This window comes from Ascaphus truei, chromosome 1, assembly GCF_040206685.1.
Source record: "Ascaphus truei isolate aAscTru1 chromosome 1, aAscTru1.hap1, whole genome shotgun sequence".
Lineage (NCBI taxonomy): Eukaryota > Metazoa > Chordata > Amphibia > Anura > Ascaphidae > Ascaphus > Ascaphus truei.
In genome coordinates this window covers 391,309,591-391,330,641 of record NC_134483.1, presented here as the reverse complement: position 1 = coordinate 391,330,641, position 21,051 = coordinate 391,309,591, and the positions used below count along the sequence as shown (strand labels likewise).

The 21,051-nt window shown below is 38.4% G+C and overlaps 1 protein-coding gene across 1 annotated transcript in view; it reads right to left on the bottom strand.

Moving 5' to 3' along the window:
* The window catches only part of SPOCK3 (SPARC (osteonectin), cwcv and kazal like domains proteoglycan 3), a 419,107-nt gene that overhangs the window by 211,675 nt on the left and 186,381 nt on the right, over positions 1–21,051 (bottom strand). The window contains exon 4 of the mRNA XM_075611960.1: positions 2,486–2,600. Coding sequence (XP_075468075.1) covers positions 2,486–2,600 — 115 coding nt within the window. The remainder of the gene's footprint in view (positions 1–2,485; positions 2,601–21,051) is intronic.

Here is a 21,051-nt window from a genome sequence, read left to right as displayed (position 1 = left end):
CTGGTGAATCTTTATTTTCAGGATAACATTATTTTATCTTTTCACTAAAATCTTAAATGTTTGATATGTTGGCTGTAGGAAAGGAGCTAAATCTCATGCAGCGTGATACCATATCTAGTGCCATTTCCTTTATACACCATCTGAACACACAAAATGTAACACTGAGGCTGCAGATTACGTGTAATAGGATGAACCCCCTGTTATGTAATGAGGCAATGAAAAACTATTTACAGAGCCTGGTACAGCACAGAGTAGGTTAAAGCTTGCTCAGCTACTTCATTAAAGACCTTTAAAAAAGCTGCAGTAATGACTGCAAGGAGATCTCTGGTCCGGGGAGACACCCTGGACTGCTGTATTCTTACCATTTTAGTTACCAGTGTTTTAACTCCCATTCAGGAAATCATAATGGCTGCCAAATTGGCATAGGTCCAGCGGACTCTCGGAGATGAGGGTGCAGCTTCCTATTGCAAATCCCAGGAAGTAAACTGGCAACCAAAATGGTAAGTATCTACAGTAGCTAACCAAGAGAGGAACTAAAAATAACACAGTTCAGGTCTCCAGTTAAAATTCTATTAAAAAAAACATGTATTAAGTAAAATTACACACTTATTTACTCCGGAACATATTTTCACAAGCCAATAGCTCATATGATACAGTCTAGCTGTATGGCTTACGCAGTTAAGTAAATCTGACTTGAAAAATAGAACACGTAAACACCTAAACCATGCAATGGACCACCACCATGAACAGATCATGTTACTTAGAGCTATACTGCTTAAAACAGTTTCCCGACCATATAGTACATTCAATTATACACAATTCTATTAAATAGAGGTCTATTTCCATGGTTTGAAATGTAGTGATATTTACCATTGTCAGGAGTACAACTAGTTAAAGGATGTGTACCCTTCAGTGGATGTAAGACCTTCTTTAATATGGTATGAAGCGGCTGATCATGCCATTCAAGTCAATGGCATTTTTCAGGTTTGGACCAATAAGGTACTTATGCCAATTCAGTACATCTGTATTTACTAAAAAAGCGGTACACCTTAAGATACAGATGTAGTGAAACATACTCTTTTCACTGCTGCAATTATGTGTGGCTGTGTGAGGGAGTATACGAGGTTAAAAACTGTCTCACTCTAGCAGACCAGGGAAAACCACACACTAGCTTGTAGGTCTAATAGCTGATTAGAAAGGGGAGGTTTAAACGTCAGGCAGCAGATTCCTGCTGTGTCTCTCTCTGCTGTCAATGTGTGAGGAAACAGGTTGCAGAACGCCTGTCTAGGGGAAACCCTGAACTCCCTTTCGTGTACCCGAGATGAAGGACTGTTGTGTTATTTTGCAGACCTAAGCTACTTACTTTGAACTGTCTGTTTTATTCTGATAAAAGTATACTGAAACCTGCTTTCCCTGGTGAGGGAAAAAAAAGGACTTTCATTGCTAGAAAGTGGTGTGTGAGCCCCTTTCTGACATACCTACGAGACCGCTCCATCACAGCCTGCCATACCGCATCCCAGCAAAGCACGACCATGGCCCCCGAAAACAGTAAGCAACCCAGGAAGATTAACTTTGCGGGTCCCTACTTCTGATTGGGGCCCTGCAGAGTTAATCCTCTTGGGTCATCAAGAAAGTGTTACTAACCTTTTAGATGAGCTGTGCATCTGTCTTCATCTCAGTTGCCATTTCACTATGCTGTCCTCAGCAGGTCTGAAGGTAAGAAGAAGGTGGAAGACATAGATTCCTGAAAATGGCTGTCCAGCTGCCTTGATTATGTAGATGACCGAATATGGTCCCATAGTATTCCCCCTCATGATGTAGAGACCCATATTCGGGCATCTAAATAATCCTGGGGTTGGGACAGACTGGAGACTGCTTCTTGCCTTCAGAGCTGCTGGGGACAGGACATGGGGAAGGGAACGGAGACAGCTGTGCAGCTTATCTAAACTGTTAGTATCTGTTTCTTGATAACCCATCAAGTGAAGGATTTAGGGGGTCACATACAGATGCAGGGAGCCTCGCAGCCTTAATCATAACACAATGCAAAACGTACTGTTTTTGGTGCCATGGACGGGCGGCAGATTTCAACACGTTAGTTCGCAGCACCGAAAACATTGTCTTACTACAACTGTACCTTCTGGGCCAAAAGACACCTTACTAGTCAAAATAGATATTTATTAAGCCATGCAGGAAGATGTCTTATTGAATAGCACTGCTTAGTAAATATGGCCTTTAGTCTTTCATATATATATATATATATATATAAATCTAGCCAAAAGTAGGTGTCCAAAGTAAGGTAATGTAATAAAACCTTTTTAAGTGATAGCATTTTTCTTTAGCACTTTCTTAACTATATCTTGAATTCATCTCAGGTAAAAAAAAACAAAAAACAAATTAGAATAGTGAAATAAAGTCAAGAATGCTGCATTATTCTAAACAAAATACAATTGTAGTCATATTTATGTAAAAAGAAAACAAATCATACCTGTTTGTAAGTCTTCTGTGACTGATGCACACTGCAGTTTCCTGGTTCTGGGCAATACAAACTTTATGGCGACTACATTTCATTTTTAAACATGGATCTTTCGCTGGATCCAGAGCTGAAAATAAAATGCAGGAAAAATTAAATACAATCTCCAAATACAGTAGAACAGCTATTTACAACCTTCACTGACAACAAGTTGTATCCATACAATTGTAACAGGTTTGTCATAAATAATGTGTGCACTTGTACAGTTACTGTATAAGGGAATGTGTAATCCTTAAAACACATTGACTTTCATGTATAAGAATATGTCCAAAGAGTTACTTTATGCAACAGGCAAGCCTCCATCATTGCAATAAATTAACTGTAAATGTTATTATTTATTTATTTTGTAATTAAACTGATTGAGTTGATTGTGGTTTCAGAAGTAAAGTGGCACAAAATGGGGCAGTTTGGACAGTGGATTTTAACGATGAGTAAGATAAATACCAATACTGTAGATCGCAAAGTTCATTTGACTACTTTATGGGTATACTTCTCAAATCTTATTGATCCCGGCAAGTTCCTGAACATGTTAAGACATTATAGTCACCGTGTTTCAATCATTGTGGTTTGGTTTGTTGGTACAATTCTATCAACACTTTATTTTCAGAATTCCATTACATTAACAGGTTACATTAGGAAAAATCTGACCAGATGGTCAGATTTTATTTCTGTTCAAATACACAAATAAGTCGACTTAGAAATTACAGAAATATTTACTGTAGTACATTACTGTACTTGTCCCAAATCAGAAAGTGTCATCTGTCCTTTTAATAAAAAGTTGTTCTGGACAAATTTGCAGATAAATAAGTTGACATCTCTCTTATAAAGATTTAAAGAAAATAGCAAAGAAAATCACTCATCAACTTTCTAAACAAAACATGTATAATTCACGTTCAAAACACTGTAACACTTATTCACTACATCATAGTATTAAGGCATTTTTTTTATCAGAAGGCTCCGGGCTCCATTTTGTTGAAAATAAAGGCCTAGTATTGAAGGAAATCAGGAGCACATGTAAGAAGGGTATACAAATGGCATTATAACATTAGGTCAATGCTATTAATTTCATGTTGCATCCATTAAAATATGAAAGCACCGTGTATGAAGTTTGCATCAACGTTGCTCTTCATGTGTCAGTACAGTAAGTGGATATATGAACAGTTATTGAAGGAGCAACGGGCACAATATTACAATAAGATGTATAAAGGTTTGCATGTGTACAGAGGCAGCGGCCGTTATTCGATCATTTCTCGGTGCCGTTTTTGTAAAGTCTGCTGTATTCCACGCGACATTAACACGTTAATCTTCCATTGAGGCTGGCAATCACACACCTGTTTACCATTATTGATTTCTGTGATTGTGATTTGTTTGGGTGTAATTCTGCATTTTTCCGCCAGATTACAAAAATTAATCCCTTTGACTACACACAATTTACTGGATGCCCTATGCAATTTGCAGATGTTTAAAAACTAGATAAAAAGAGTGGCCACTACACTCATCCATTGTAAATTGACCTTGGTCGCTAAAGATGTTATTAAATTTAGGCATTTCATAATTAAAATCTCCACAGTATACACAATGCTTATCCTGTTATTCTACATTGCTATCCCTGCACTAGGTGAATGGACATCATGTCAAGTCCTTATACCAAACCACAATGTAGTTACGCATTTCTCATATTTTCTTCAATTAATGTTGGAAGAGATAAGAAGGCGACTTTAGCAAAGATATACGACTATATAATTGAAAAATATGAATTCTTCAAATTTTTACCAAACCAACGTGGCTGGAAGTATTCTATAAGGCAAACTTTAACTAATGAGGATTGCTTTATTTGCATAGCCCCTCCTCCAGTAGATACAAGAGGATATTGGTCTGTGCTACAAGCTTTTGTATGTTTGCTCATGCCGACTTCAAAAGAAGAAAGGTCGGGTTTCATCCATTTAAGATTTGTACAGTACATACTTCCCGACCCTGCAGTGAACAGGTACCAACACCAGCTTCCTAATACTATTGCAATAACGGGCTGACCGTGACTGAAAACCTGGTGAACTGCAATCCTTGCTACCTGGCCCCACCTAATTACCAGCTTCAGCAGGCACCTGACAACTATAATACTGATTACATGAGTGATCCGGCTGTTATGCACAATCCTGTACACCCCTGACATTGCGTCATCTCCACCCGGTTGGCAAGGTATATAGTGAAGATAAATATAATACAGACTACATGAGTGACCCCAGCTTGTATGCACAATACATCTCTGACATTGGCTCATCTCCACCCGGTTGGCAAAGTTTATAATGAAGGTAAATCTAATGTACTATACAGTATTAACTTTAATTCCCCTGGGGGCATCACGCAAAGTCTCCATAATACAGTACCTTCCCTTCAAGCAAAGTGTCATCATGGTAACCCAGAGTCAAATTGTCATGGAAACATGACATCACATGACCATACGCATCATTTGACGCCGCTGCCGAGCAGGGGAGGTGGTGCAAGGTGCGAAGGAGAGCAGCCTGGTATAGTGCATTGTATGCCTGCCATAGCCCATCAATGCTTGTACACATGCGCACTAAAGTGTGACTTGTTGTATGCGCACTATCGGAATTTATAGCATCATTTTTTTTCCCCAGAAAATTAAATTTGAAATCGAGCATCAAAAGAAAGGATGAAGTGCGATGGAACTCTAATATTGCTTTTTTTAAACGTTGCCTTTTTTACTTTTATGCAGTCAGTATTACCAGCTTCACGCTTTTACAACTTTGCCTTGCTACAGTATTATTTTGGACAACACACTACGCACTGTGATTCAATTACATGTCATAACTTGTAATAACATTTCATACCGAGATATTTATTGATGTTAATCCACTTCATGGTTAATAGAAAACATTAAGTGATGCATTTTTTTCATATTTAATCAATTTTAAGATTTAGAAAATAACTACATTTGCAAACAGTTGTTTTCTAATCCTTCACAATCATCCGTGCAGTACTGTAAGACAGACCAATTGAGTTGCATCTCACATCCCCCCACCCCCACAAAGCATTTTCATAGGACTACAGATGCAGCGGCCGTTATCCAAACATTTCATGGAGCCGTTTTCGTGAGCTCTGCAGCATTCAGTTGTTATTGTTCCATGAACGCTGCAGTGAATGCCGCCAATCACACCTGTCACACCTATCCCAATCCAGCAATGTGCCAGCGCCGGCACTATTAAAAACACTAGTAAACACGCTTCTTAACGCGGGAAAGTTTGAAGAAATCATGCAGCATAACCTGGGTATGCCCAGGAATACAAACCGTGAAATGCTCCGATAATGGCCCTACATCTGTAGCTATCAATACATCCCCCGGGCTATGAGAAATTACCTGTAACAGAGAAAGTCTAAGACGGTTTAATGATTTGTCTGCTTCTATAGAAATTTACATTTCCTGGTTCCTCACGCATGCGCATTGTGAACTAGTGTACAATAGAAAGCCTTCACTGCCAATCGGACTTACTGTAGAAATCCAACGGGAAACAAAAAAATGAAAGTAACATTTTTTTTGGAGAAGGAGAGATTAATTGTGAGCTGTAAACAAAACCTTATGCAATGTATTTTAAAAAAAATATTTAATCAATTTTTACATTTATAAAATCACTACCTTTTTATTTCTCTATGAAGTGGCATACAGTACTGTCATATTTTTTTGTGGGGGAGTTGTGGGGGGGGTGGGATTTTATTCAATACCTTCAACTTTAGTTACTGTAGGGTTGGTCAACTTTTCATACTTTTTAGGAAAATATCATACACACAAACATGGTCTCAAGGGACTGAAATTTTTTATTATATTTTACAACATTTCAAATTATTTCTTTCAAATGTAATCCTGCACGCTCATCACAGCATTACACCAAGATGAAACATTTTAGTTGCACCTTCCCCCACACCACCCTCACTAAGCCAAGCTATAGTAAAAGCATTCAACTCATTATCCTCACACCTCCGCCGGGTGATAGGACATTCACACAGAAAGACACAATGTTTCAGGATTTGGTCCTTGGCTGAGAAATTACTTTGCCTGGTTTCACACGCATGTGCATGCCTGAGAAGTCCTGCATTGTGATTTGTCTAAAATGACTTCACTGCCAATGTGAATTTCAAGTCCCCCCCAAAAAATGCATACTTTTTTTTCCACGAGCAGGGCTTAATAAATGAGTGGTTTTAAGGAAAACGTTGTTATGCATTTTTCTCATATTTTATCAATTTTTACATTGATAAAATCACTACATTTTTATTTCTCTATGATGTTGCATTTTACATTATAATTAGACTTTGCATGTATTCGGTGAAGAAACTCACCCAAAAAATATTAATATATTTTTTGGGGGGGGGGGGGATTCTATTCAATACCTTCAACTATTGGTCATGCCTTCTATTATATTTTACAACACTTCAGTTCAAATGATTTCTTTCAAGTGTAATCCTGCACGGTCATCCCAGAATTACACATTGATGAAACAATTTACGTACTGTAGTTGCACTTTCCCCCACACCACCCTCACTAAGCCAAGCAAAAGGCATTCAAACTCATTATCAACACCTCCACTCCCCCGGGCCATCGGACCTTAAAAAAGAAAGTAACATTATGTTTGAGCCTTTTGTTCTTGGCCGAAAAAATTACTTTGCCTGATTTAACACGCATGTGCATGTCTGAGAAGTCCTGCATTGTAATTTGTCTAGAATGACTTCACTGTTATGTGAATTTCAAGTCCAAAAAAAAAGCATATTTTTCTTCCTTTTTTGTTCAAGCAGGGTTAATAAAGGAGTTATTTTTTTTTTTATAACTTGTATTTTTATTGAGGTAAGGTACAGGAACATAATATACCATGACATTGATATAAGCAATGAGGACAAAATTCAGCTAATCTATAGAAATGTTACATTGCACTGGGGGTGACAACAGGACAACAAAAGACAAGGTATGATTTTAAAGGAAAAGTAATGTAATGCATTTTTTTCATATTTTATCAATTTTTACATTTATAAAATCACTACATTTTTATTTCTCTATGAGGTGGTATACTGTCATATTTTTTTTGGGGGGTGTGGGAATTCTATTCAATACCTCCAACTTTCGGTAGGATCGGTCTGCTTGCAGTATCATACTGTTTATGGAGATTTCACACACACGGTACAGTATCATGGGAGTCATAACATTTATTGTATTTTAAAACAGTTCAAATGATTTCTTTCAACTTTGATCCTGCAGGCTCATCAAAGCATTAGACCAAGATGGACTAATTTAGTTGCACCTCTGTAATGTTTTGGGTTTTGGCTATTGTGGTTTTTAATTCCATGGAGTTTAGCTGAGTCACCTCAGCCAGTGTAGATGACCATGGAGTTCTTTTGTTATTGAGTGAGGGGGGATTAGGACAAACTATTGACTGTTATTATGCACACAGTACAATAAGCATGGACATTTCTCCCCCCCGTTCCCCCTCCCCCTTCCAGTAGTGCTGCATCTGTGAAAGAAAAAAAATGGCTGCAGGATTAGTGAATTGAAGGTCTTGACTGGTTAACACTACTGAAAGCCACATAAAACTAATAAACTATAACTTGCCATACATGTAAACTATAATAAGTTTAAAAAAAATAATAGGTAATACACACGTCTAATACAAATACTATACATACAGTTCTGTATATATAAAGTGGAGAGTACGCGCAGACATAAAATGGCTTATGGTCAATTATCTTTAATAGAAGGCTGACATTTAATCAGGTTATTGTCAGTATTATACTTACCTGTACTATACTTATTGTACCTGTACCTACCTTACTACAGTACAGCATTGTAATGTACCTTAATACATGCCGGTGGCATTCCCATTACACTCTAAAAAAAACTGGCAAAACACTGCTAATATTGTTTACTGTATGTAGTTGTTGCATCTTTGTACAGTCAGTATGTCGTTCCAGAAACTAATTATTCCTTGTATTAATTCCTCCTTTTTTGATGGTTTAACAACCTTTCTGATATGTTCCTTCAGCGCATGCCACACCAGTTCTAAAAGGTTAAAATCAGGTCATCTGGAATGGGAGGGGGAAAAATGGCAAATTAGATGAACAGATAAAAATAGTTTAAAACAATGAGAAAAAGTTCATGTACACTGGAGCACTTACTCCGGTGGAGTCTTTACCCAGTTGATACCGCTCGCAAGAATATAGGCAGGGAGGCAGTATGTTTAGGGTCATTGTCCTGGAAGAACCGATGACCACCAGATGGGAAATCATGCCTAATCTATTCAACAATACGTGTGACTATTTGCTCTTGGAGAAATACTTTGTCCATGATTCCTGGAACAAGAGAAGAAAAAAATGATGTTAAAACTGAACATTAGGGTACAGAATATACTACAGTTGTACTGTACAGTGCATAAGGCTACAGCATGTGACTTTGTGCATTATGTTACCCTCAAATATGATTATGGATCCAGGTCCACGTCTAGAGATTGCACCCCACACATGCATCTTCACTGGGTGCTTCGAACGTAGCTTCAGAGATAGGCGTCCTTTTTTGTGGAATGCAAAATTGGCAAATCTCTAAAGAGCTACTGTTGTCTCATCAGAAAGATGACATCCTGAAAAGTCTCGCTACTTTCGATCCATGCCCGTGCTTGGTCCATTCTTTTTACCTTGTTGGCATCCCTTATCATTGAATACGAGGAAGAATTTTACAGGTACAGTAAAACCACACTTTTACCTACAGTACAGTAGTGTACAGTACAACACTTTACCTGTACTGTCCTAACTATGGCACAGTAATTACAGTATCAACCCTGTTCTGTCACTTTGCATACTACAATATTGCATTATACTATACTTTATTACAAGTAGGTATTGATCTGGCATGTGCCAAATCAAACAGTGCATCAAAAACCAACGACGCAAAAAATGTCTATGAACTGAGATGCAACAATTGATTATAATACATAAAAAGCAGTAAGGATTCTACGCTTTAAGATCCATGGGCAGTAAAATAACTCCTTCTTAGCATACAATGTAACTTGCTTGAAGAAACATTCTAAGAACAGAGATCAGTCATTTGTGTATATTAATCTTGATACAATTGTATTGAAAGGAGCACTCACTCAATTGCTTGTATTTTGCAGGGTTTGAAACTGCAGCAGGCTTGCTTCCATCAGGACGAAAGCAGGGAAAGAATGACGCGCAATGGCGGTGCACTGCCACAAAGAACTCCACAGGGGAATGTGAGTGTAGTAGTAGAAAAATATTTATTGGCACATAGAGCAAGTTTAAAAAAATTCTCTAACGCGTTTCGCGCCTGATGGCTTGATACGTGAAACGCGTTTGAGTTTTTTTTTAAATTTGCTCTATGTTCCAATAAATATTTTTCTATTACTACACTCACCTGCCCCTGTGGAGTTCTTGGTGGCTGTGCGCCGCCATTGTTCTTCGTTCTTTCCCTATACTTTATTACAGTAAGACACTTACTTGACACGTCCATATTTCCACCCCAATTGGCGTCTCATCACCCTTATGCTTACCCTGTTGTGATGGCAGACTCCACTTTACACTTTTTGCCTGACCATGAACATGATAGCTGACAGTGCTTTGTGGTAAATTGAGGCCCGAATTCAGTAACCAACGTTTGATCTGTAAAATTGTGTCCCCTCTCTTGTACCTCTACTGTATTCTCATGCTGAGATCCTTTGAAATAACTTTCTATGGATCGCTGCTGTAGCCCACATCATGCATGCTTTGTCTCCTCCAACCCCCCCCCCCAAAGCAGAAGATACAATGCTATGTAGTCATAATGTACTGTTCCCCATGTCATGCCCTTTCTCCCCAAACACCCCAAAAATCTGGATTGAATAATGTACGGTGCAATTGTAAATATATAATATTGTTTCTTTCTTTACAGACCAAGATGTCCAAGAATCGCCATACATTGCGAAGAAGAAAAAGACAAGATTGTAAATTTGGAAGAAGAGGCAACGTTGTATTTTTGTATTATGCATTCTTCCTTTGTTATCCTGAAAAAATAAATGTTTTAATTCTTTACATATATTTTTTTTGGTGTTTTCATGTTTTACTGTTTACACACTTACTGTAGCACCGTACTGTACATAAAGTTGCAAAAGGCATTTAAATATATATAAATATCTGACATACAGTACAGTACAGTATACAGTATATCAATCTTGAAATTAAGTTGCTTTTAGTGCTTAAATAGTATTATAAAAAATAAAGTACTGATGTATTTTAAATATAGTATATCTAATGTGACAAACGCCCTCTTTTGTACCGCTGACGTCTGTCTGGGTTCTTCCCGACACAGTCTTCTAGGGTTAATTATACAACAAACAGGATCATGCAAAGTATTAAGTTGCTTAACTCAGGCTTCTGCCTACTTTATTTTCATCCAAATAAGGGACTGCAGCTTTAACATGTGTAGGCAGGAAGCACTCAGACATTAACCTTCAGCGGTTTACTCATATCAGTGTTATAGCATTTCACACAGTGTCACTTTCAGAACCAAACCAAATCAAATAAACAAAATCCTATCCCACTCAGGGATCTAACTACACCGCAACATCAACCTCTCTAACTGCTGCTGGGCCAACTAACCTGGTTCCCCAGTTTAAAAGAATGTACTCTCATTTAGGGTCACTAGATAAAGCATAGTCTTCTAGATACAGCAATAATGATTTGTTTGTCTTATCTGTTCGTGGTGGGAACTCGGTCCCAAGTGTCCAGGCAAATCCTCTGGTACTGTGATACTTGAAGGGGCCGTCCACCCCGAACTGGATGCAGGGGAGCAGTGAAAGCCCCAGTCTCCAGGCTCCAAGAAGAGAGTGAAATGCAAACCTCTCTGCTCTAAATACCTGTGCTAGTGATTGGAAGAGCAGGTGAGGGAGAACTAGACACATTGTAATCTGTGGTCTGGATTTTCCATCCACCAGCCTGAGTTAATGTGAAGATGTGGAATGGATCATTTTGAACTATTCCTGCACTTTCTGACCTAAAACAGAGCAGAAAGCTGCCTAACATCTTTGGACTATGTCACATATCCCCCTCCCCAGCTCACACCTACTGGGGTGAGTGGCCATGGACTTCACTGGGGTGAGCGTCCTACCTGAAATACTTGAGCTAACTCCCCAGTACAATATTAAGCATTCACATGACACGAATATGAACTTTTTCCCACGGCAATTATGGACAATAGGTTTCGTCATAAGAGACTATACTTGGCAAACATATTTTGTTGCTCTCTATTAGGGAACTATTTTGAAAAATAAATGTCTAGCACAAATTCTTATAACCCAGGATATGATAAATATACTCACAAAACCAGACAGTTACTTTTACCTCCCTGGGTTTTTTCTTTTCTAGTCTAGAATATGAACCTCATATATTTACCAACAAAAATGGCCATCAACCCTGTATTGCAATTTGTAGTTTAGCTACATTTTCAAAACAGAGAACAAATATAACATTGCAATATTGACAAAATGCTTATTCTAGAGGCCTAATATACAGTAGCGGCAGCTTTTATTTGAACACTTCCCGCACGGCAGGATGCGTGCGGGAAGCGTGGAGACGCGGCTTGTTGCGGCGCACTGTGACGTCACAGTCACGTGCGCGCCCGGCTTCCCCAGCTTCCCCGGGCTTCCCCAACACCCCTGGAGTTTAAAGTGAGGTAAGCGGGGGTGCGGGGAAGCAGAGGGGCAGAGCAGGAGCCGGGTTCTGGGTCGGGAAGGGGGGGTAAAATGCGCGTGAAGTGGAGGGGGGGTGCGTGTAGGAAACGCGGAGGCGCGCGGTCTTGACTGGCGGCAACCGGAGTAGATCCTGGCATGCCGCCGGCATTAGTTCAAATAAAAGCTGCCGCTACTGTAGCATAACTACACTAGCTTATTTGCATAGTTAAGTGTCCGGGACATAGTCCACATGTGTAAAAAAAAAAAAAAAAACGTCAGTTCCACAATCTTTTTTTTTTTTTCCTTGACTTCCAGTCCATTACATCCTCTGACTTTATTTCATAGCCCGCTGCATCCTGCAAATGACTGGACTGTTTCTTCAGCCACTGATGAGACCCTCGGACTGGATTCTCCTTGGCTCCACTGTGTGGTCCAGAGTGGCGAGATCTGGAACTATTCAGGCGCCGTGTTGACCTTCGTTGCTTTTTCTTTTCAAACTTTGATTTCCCTTTTGGGGCCATTACCAGGCCTTTGGGTTTTGGAGACCTAGTTGCCTCTGTACAAACGTAGTCCATATTAACAACGTCATCAGGATCTGTCAACAAGTTTGTGTTTTCAGGAACTGCCACCCACTTGGCTAAAACATCTTCTGTGTTGGCCTGGGTGTGTTCACTAGTTTGATAATCTTCTGGACAACGTAAATGAAATTGAGGATCTGGATTTTTGAATCCCAGACCAGGGAGTATATTCTCAGGAGGGTGCCTATCTGTTTCTGGAATAACAGCAGCACAATCAAAGTCAATTCTTTCTCCTTCCTCTTTGTCATCAGTGAGGGCATTGACTTTACGTTTATAGGAACCTACACATTGTAATCTGTGGTCTGGATTTTCCATCCACCAGCCTGAGTTAATGTGAAACTGTGGAATGGATCATTTTTAACTATTCCTGCACTTTCTGACCTAAAACGGGGCAGAAAGCTGCCTAACATCTTTGGACTATGTCACACTAAATACTGTTAATCTTTGACATTCACTAAAAATCTATAAAATCCAGTACATACTGTAATGTAAAGTTCTATATGCATTTAAATAGATAAAAATGTCTAATTGAGATACTGTACTACAGTATAGCACATAAATAGTGTTTTACTATATACAGTACTGTAGATACACAAAGTGCAATACTACTGTACAACAGATATCTAGCGACTCCATGAGGAAATGCACTTCTACATACACTGTAGAAGTGGATAGAGAAGAGTCTTCTCTGCCAGTGCTCAAAGTGGAATAAATTGCTTCTCCTTAGAAATGTTTAATAGCTGTGTAGCATGATCATCATTTCAATTGCACCATTTATTGTTGGAGGATCAAGGTAAGTATATAGAGTAAAACTGTAATAAGGTAAACTGTGCTCATAATTAGGGGTGTGGGTAACACATAGAAGAGGGATGTCAAGGGAACCTAAATAAACCAGGGACCCTGACCCCTATCTAAATAATAAGTCAAACAACCCTTAGAGATAGACCATATGAATAAAATACAGTGTCAAAGACAGGTTAATCACGACCCTTGTACATGCGGTCCTTCTGGTCCTAGTGTGCTCTCAGCCCGACATGTACAAAAGTGGAGAATCACCCTAGATGGGGGAAAGATGGCGGTGCACAGCGTGCCAACAGGTGCCTCATGCGTTCCGGAAGCAGGAAGTAAAGCGGAAGCTGGATGGCGATTTTCAGTGCAAAAATGTAATAAACAGCAATGAACAACAAAGACATGATTAAAAAGAAAAAATCATCTTGAGAAAGAACTCTGACTCGTTTCGTGCATCCACTGCACTTTGACAAAGTGCAGTGGATGCACGAAACGCTTCAGAGTTCTTTCTCATGATGATTTTTTCTTTATAATCATGTCTTTGCTGTTCATTGCTGTTTATTACATTTTTAAACTGTAAATCGCTATCCTGCTTCCGCTTTACTTCCTGCTTCCGGAACACATGAGGCACCTGTTGGCACGCTGTGCACCGCCATCTTTCCCCCTATCTAGGGTGATTCTCCACTTCTACATACACGTTTATATGTGCAACCAATCCCTTTTAAGCCTGGAAAGGAGAGGGGTTACATACTGTAGTGCCAATGAGTATTCTTAAACAAATCTGGGGCAATCACCAACAAGACCCAGGTACATGCTGGGTACATGCTGCAACATTTCAGTGACATTTCTGCAGACAGACTAATGGCCCATCGGATTAACAGCGGGGGTCCCTGGCAGCCCATTCAAACTGAATTGGACTGCCAGGGACCCCTGCTGTGTTAATCCGATGGGCCATTAGTCTCTGCAGAAATGTCACTGAAATGTTGGAGCATGTACCCAGCATGTACCTGGATCTTGTTGGTGATAGCCCCAGATTTTCCAAGGCAAGTTTAAGACAAGTTTTAGAATTCTCGTCGGCGCACCTGTATCTGAGGTTTGACGGTTGCCTGAATGTAAGGATGGAGGTTTGGGGAAGATGTCTTTTAATGTGCATCCTCTGTCAGCATGAGTTGCAGATCTTTGATCATTTTTTGCATTTTCTCTACGACAGGGTTGTATGTGGCCACTAGTGGTATGCTTTTGGTTGTTTCTTTCCTTTGGTATTGGAGCAGGTCTTTTCGTGGGGCTTTTGCTGCAGATGTGATTGTTTTGGCAATAGTCATTGGCCTGTATCCCTTCTGTCTGAATGATTCAGTCAGGATTGTGAGGTGTCTGTTTCTGTCTTTAGTATCAGAGTTTAGAGTTGGGATGGTAGCTTGAGTTGTGGAGGTAACTACATCTGTCTGTGGGTTTCTTGTATATACTGTAGTGCCGACGGTTATTCTAAAACAAACCAGTGGCAATTACCAAAAAGACCCAGGTACATGCTGGGTACATGCTGCAACATTTCAATGACATTTCTCAGATAGACTAATGGCACATCGGATTAAAAGCGGGGTCCCTGGCAGTCCCATTCAAACTGAATGGGACTACCAGGGACCCCTGCTGTGTTAATCCGATGGGCCATTAGTCTCTGCAGAAATGTCACTGAAATGTTGCAGCATGTACCCAGCATGTACCTAGGTCATGTTAGTGATAGCCCCAGATTTTCCAGGGCAAGTTTAAGGCAAGTTTTAGAATATTCGTTGGCGCACCTGAATGTATGTATGTATGTATGAGCAAGCAAGCTCTATTTAACTTCAAGCATTTCTCAAGGATAAAATGTCATACCTTTTGCACCTTGTCATTTAAAATTAGCCATGAACTAATAATTTCCCTCCATCTAATTTTAAACTCTATGCCTGACTTCTAGGTGTCATACTTTACTCTTCTCTCTCCTTTACACAACACTTCCAGTACCTTTATCAATTCTTGTCGCTTCAGTCTTGAAACATTGCTAAAATATAATCTTTTCTTACAATGCAGTCCACCAAAATGCTAATTCATGTACTTTTAATATCATGACTAGATGTAAGATGCTTCTAGTCATACATACATACATGAAAGAAAGAAATAACCAGCGATTCACTTGGAATGATATACAAAATGTCAGCGAAATAATTTGAGCAAAGTTATAGGTGATGAAAAGTAGGTGGGACTATGCACATAGGCAGCTCAATTAAAGATATTCCAAATCTACATCTAAACAAATTTAAACATAAAATGAGTGCAAATGTCCAAATGAATAAAAAAATATATGACAATGTATTAAAACAATTAAAAACACCCCTAGCAGAATAATCTATATAGGATAAACATATAACATAAAACACATACTGTATTACTAAATAGTGCTTACAAACTTGAAAATAAAATCACCACATACAGCTTATAAGTAAAGGAGGATATCCTTGTTTGTGTTTGCCACACAATATGGTTGGGGGACTAGCTCTGTATAAGGAAGACAGATAGGAGATAACTCTGACAATAGATCACATATAAAGTCCAAAGGAGTATACACATTGATATTTTAAAGTTCTGGTGAAGCTGGGTAAATTAACAGTGCTCGATGTATATCTCACCCTTAACCACTTTTTCCTTGATGATATTAGGATGTTCGTTGGCTGTGTCTCTCACCACAGGGAGACCGCAATTGTGCCGATCCAGATATAATTCCTAGAAAATTGCTGCAAGTGGTGCTGCCCCGATTGAGCGGGGGAAGGGTGGAAGGAGAGAGGGGGGGGGGGAGAATGACCACGCAGCCAAACCCCAGCCCACCAGTGTACGTTAACTACACCAGGACTCCACACTCCCTTAGGTGTGGTTTCACACCCCTGATGAAGTCAGCACCTGGGCTGAAGAAAAGCTTAGGGTAGTTGTTTTTCTAATTACCCATCAGCTGTGTGAGGATCCCTTGTCTACCTGCTGTGGGACGGGAGACAGAGACCACAAGAAGTTTTAAAGTTACATTGTTGCATAGCTTGTAACATGGAGTACTGATCTGAAGCTGGGAGGTTAGTGCTCGTGGAATCATCTGTATCACCTAAGGGAGTGTGGAGTCCTGGTGTAGTTAAAGTACACTGGTGGACTGGGGTTTGGCTGTGTGGTCATTCTCATTCTCTTATCATTGTCAAATATTTTTTATTCATTTGGACACTTGCGCTAATTTTTTGTTTAAATTTGTATACATACATACAGTACATACATAAAATAATTATGTCAATTTAAGGAGTGTCTGTAATACTCTTCTGACATGGATACCTTTGGAATGGACCACATATTACTGATTCTATTTGAACATACAGTACCTATTTTTCTTTCTACTAATTCCTAGGAGACGGTCAAATTTACGTTGTATTTTGTTTATTGATAAGAGTCCTATTATAGCTACAATATTCATCTTAACTCCCTAAAAGGACAAAGAGACTGTAATTGGATCATCTCAGTGCTTTTTGTTTTTTTATCTAAAAACCTTGTTTTTTTTTTTTTTAACAGAGCATACATATTCACTGTAATGGAGAAATAAATCCCGTTCTTGATTGGACAGTGTTTGAAGATTAAACATAATTTTTTTTTCTCTTCTGCGATCTGTGTAATATAGTCATTTTAGGAAAAAAAATAATCAATTAAATATAATAAAATATTCCTATCACAGACCAAAGTCAAGGTATCTGCTGCTAACCATTAGAAGGTTTCAGTTAACAAGGAGAGACATTTAGAATCAGAAAAACAACTATATTATACTGAATATGAGTTAATAACACTAATTTTGTTTGCCTTGGAACTTATCCCTGTGATCTCTGATTATAGCACATATCCCCTGAAGTAGGTTGTTAAAATCAATCCTTCTAGTGTGTAAGTTTTCATTCAGAACAGAGAAAAAATTACCTACTTTCTCAAAAGTTTAGCTATTTAGTTTTCAGGATTGAGCAAAAACATTTCAAAACCCTTACCGTGTGTTTTGTTTAGAACAAAAACAAAAATGAATAGAACTGTAACCAGAACCAGGTTATGTGCCCATCTGTTCATTATGTTATTTTCCTTCTTATTTTGCAGAATTTTATTTAAACCCCCAAACCACAACCTAAACTAAACAAATTGAGCTTTGGCAAAACCAAAATACAAACGTTTAGAACTATAACCAAAAAAACACAAGCCCACCCTTAAGAATTTGCAATGTCCTCTTTAAAGCAATGGTTAGAAAACCATATTGAAAATGTCTCTATTGGCATCAATGTGTCACATCATTTTATAATTTGTAAATAAACATGATAAAACTAGTGTTTCACTTTAAGGACCAGTGTTATGATCTTTTTAAAAATTTAATTTGCCATTGAATGTAAAATTGCTTTTCTTATGGATAGTATGTACATTCTCTAGTGGACCACAAATACGTTTTTTTCATAATTATATGGAGATATACTGTAGTAGATTTAATATAAATGTAAATGGAGGAAGAAATGGGCAGTAGGGCTTCCATAATTAAAGGTGAAGCCCTATCCTTCTGTCAATTCTCGTCAGAGTTAATGGTGGGCATCAGAATTGTGGGCATCTTGGTGATGGAGGCTAACTGGAAATATGGGCCAGCCGGAACTACCGGACTCACGGAGGACACCCTTGGTAAGCTAACCAACCTAGTGCCCATAACCCAGTGCGTTCAGAGGCCCTGAACAACTGCTCAGTTTGCTTGGGTAAGCTACCCATGCTAGCACGCAGCACATGAGTCAGAATCGCCCTACAACTGCTTCATTTACCTGACCATAAGTCCTTCAAGCTGGCGCCCAGCACCTAGGGAGTTAGGAGATGCCTGTTACCTTGTTTTATTTAATGGTGAGCGTTTTAACTTTGTTTTGTTCCCTGCTAGCCAAGCCAGAATAAACATCACATTTATTTAACCCTTTGCTCTGTCTGGTATGTGTGATACCTGTGTAAATCACCTTGTCTCCTGTAACAATAGTAATACAATATTGAAGTGTTCTTTTGGTCAAATTCAATGTAAAGGTTATTGTCTTCTAAAAATCTATTTCCAAGATTAGTGGATTTGCTGCTGCTAGTGACATGGTCAACTGCAGTTTATCTAGAAGGTTGCAAAAACAAGAATTCTAAAATGCATCAGTTCAGGTAAAGTGATGGAAGAAGAGAAGATTGTATATCTTATGAAAGCATTTAAACAAATATACATTACTTGTGTAGAGCTAAATATACCCTAAACAGTAAGACATATTATTCATTTAGGTTGATTCCTTTTAACTCTGGAAAATATTGACTTGTCAGGAGAGGTTGAAACAAAAATTATTTAAAATACCCTGTAACGGGGTTTAGAATGGCCATTTCAGTTACTATGAAAGAGAGGAAATCCCTGCTCCGAGTCTCAGCTTCATTGATATAGGTCTAATGTAAGCCTCAAACACAGAGTTCTTTCAGTGTCTGCTCCTTTCACAGAGCAATCCCAAACTACTAAAATTTATATCCAGATGGCTTTCAGTGTGTCAGAGTAATCTAGATTTCCTGCTTAAGAACATCAGGGAATATTTATCATAACAAGTAGTAAAACTGTCTACATTTGGCACCATAAAAAAGTCCACCCATAAGTTGTCCAAATACAGTAAACTGTATCTGAATTATTCTCCTCTACAGAAAGGTAGCTGTCACAACGTGTGATTGTATATATGTCTGCCTACTGGTTAAACCAAGTAAAATGTGAAAATGTGTTTTTCAATATATTTTCTCAAGATTAGGGAATAAAAGAATCTCACTAAGAAAAAAAACATCATAGAAAATAGCTATATTGACAAATTTATTGTAACATGTTCATTCCTTTTTATGCTATACTTTTAAAACATGTCAATATGACACTCAATACAATACACAAGGATTCATCCCTTAAAAAAAAAGAAGTCTTAAAACTAAGCATGGTGTAAATGGGATTCAAGGGATTCAGATTTCATTGTGTCTGTTAGGATCCAGATGTTGCAGAATCCGTTTTATAAGGAAGATTGCAGAATGTGCGGAAAGCATTTCTATTGAAAACAAGTGAATTTGTTTATACAGTAGAACATTTTGGGTACAAGATGCAACCCTTCAAGGTTATGATAGGACTATGGGCTGAACGCCCAGATGTTCTGATAAGTATTTTCAAGGATGAAAACCTGTTACTGTCTTATTTCTAATACTAACAAGACTATGTAGAGCTTGGCTGCTAACCAGGACGTTTCTTTATTATGTTCCTTAGAATTATATTTTCTCAGAATAAAAATGCCATACATTGTCAAAGCTTGTATGCCTGTTCGTGTGTGTTACCTGTATATCTGAAGATGTATTATTTTTCCTCTACGAATAGAGATATCTGTCCAGGTATGTTACTTCTACTGAAAGGATACGCAAGGATCTATATATATGGAACTTTCTTCATCTACATTTTTCAATGTGTTGAAGGCAGGTTGTGTGTATACAGTAATTCACAATTTTTTCATATAGTGGTCCAAAAGCAGGGACCCCTGATTCACTGCCACACTTAAGATTGTATTAGAATTTGATTGAGCATTTATTGACCTAAGTCAACTGATGCTGTACAGGGTTTTAAAAGAATGAATACATATTCTCTTCATATAGCTACCAAAATATTATCAACTTAAGTATTAAAGCATATAAAGTGGAAGACATTTTTCTTGGAGAAGGTGTGCCAGGATAGGATAAGCAAAAGGAAAATTAATGACATGCTTAGATGGGAGGAGCAGCTGACAGTTTTCTGGAACCTAAATATTGGGCTCTTGTTGGAGTTGGTCCACAATTTTGTGGGGCCATTAGGTCAGGTGAGGGAGCAATAATGTTTGCAAAAGAGTTGATGTCTTCAATATAGCTACTGAATCAGGGAAACACAGTGTTGGTTCCAGCTGCCAAGGAAAAATTATGAACTTTGAGGAACAAATTATGGGATCTTTATTCCAAATGTCAAGGTTATTTCCCAATCCCGTGAGGTATTAATCACTGTTTTACTTTCAAATGATGTTAAAGAATTTTATTATTTTCTAGTGTACCGATAGGATCACAAGAAGCCCAAACTGAATCTTGAAGTGGATTCTCCCACTTTCAACATATTGTTATTGCCACATGGCCATAATAATAATAATTATTATTATTATGATTATTATTATATGGCGCCAATATATTCTGTATAACAGTACTTTATGGATGTAAGGACAAGAACAAAACATAAAATGCATCCACCTTAAAACTTAATGAAACAATAGATCATTAGGTCCCTGCTCCGAGAAGCTTTCAATCTAAAATGAATGAGATTTATGAAACAACAATAGGCCACTTAGCATAGTATGAACCGTAGGCTTGTCAGGAGGGGGTTAGG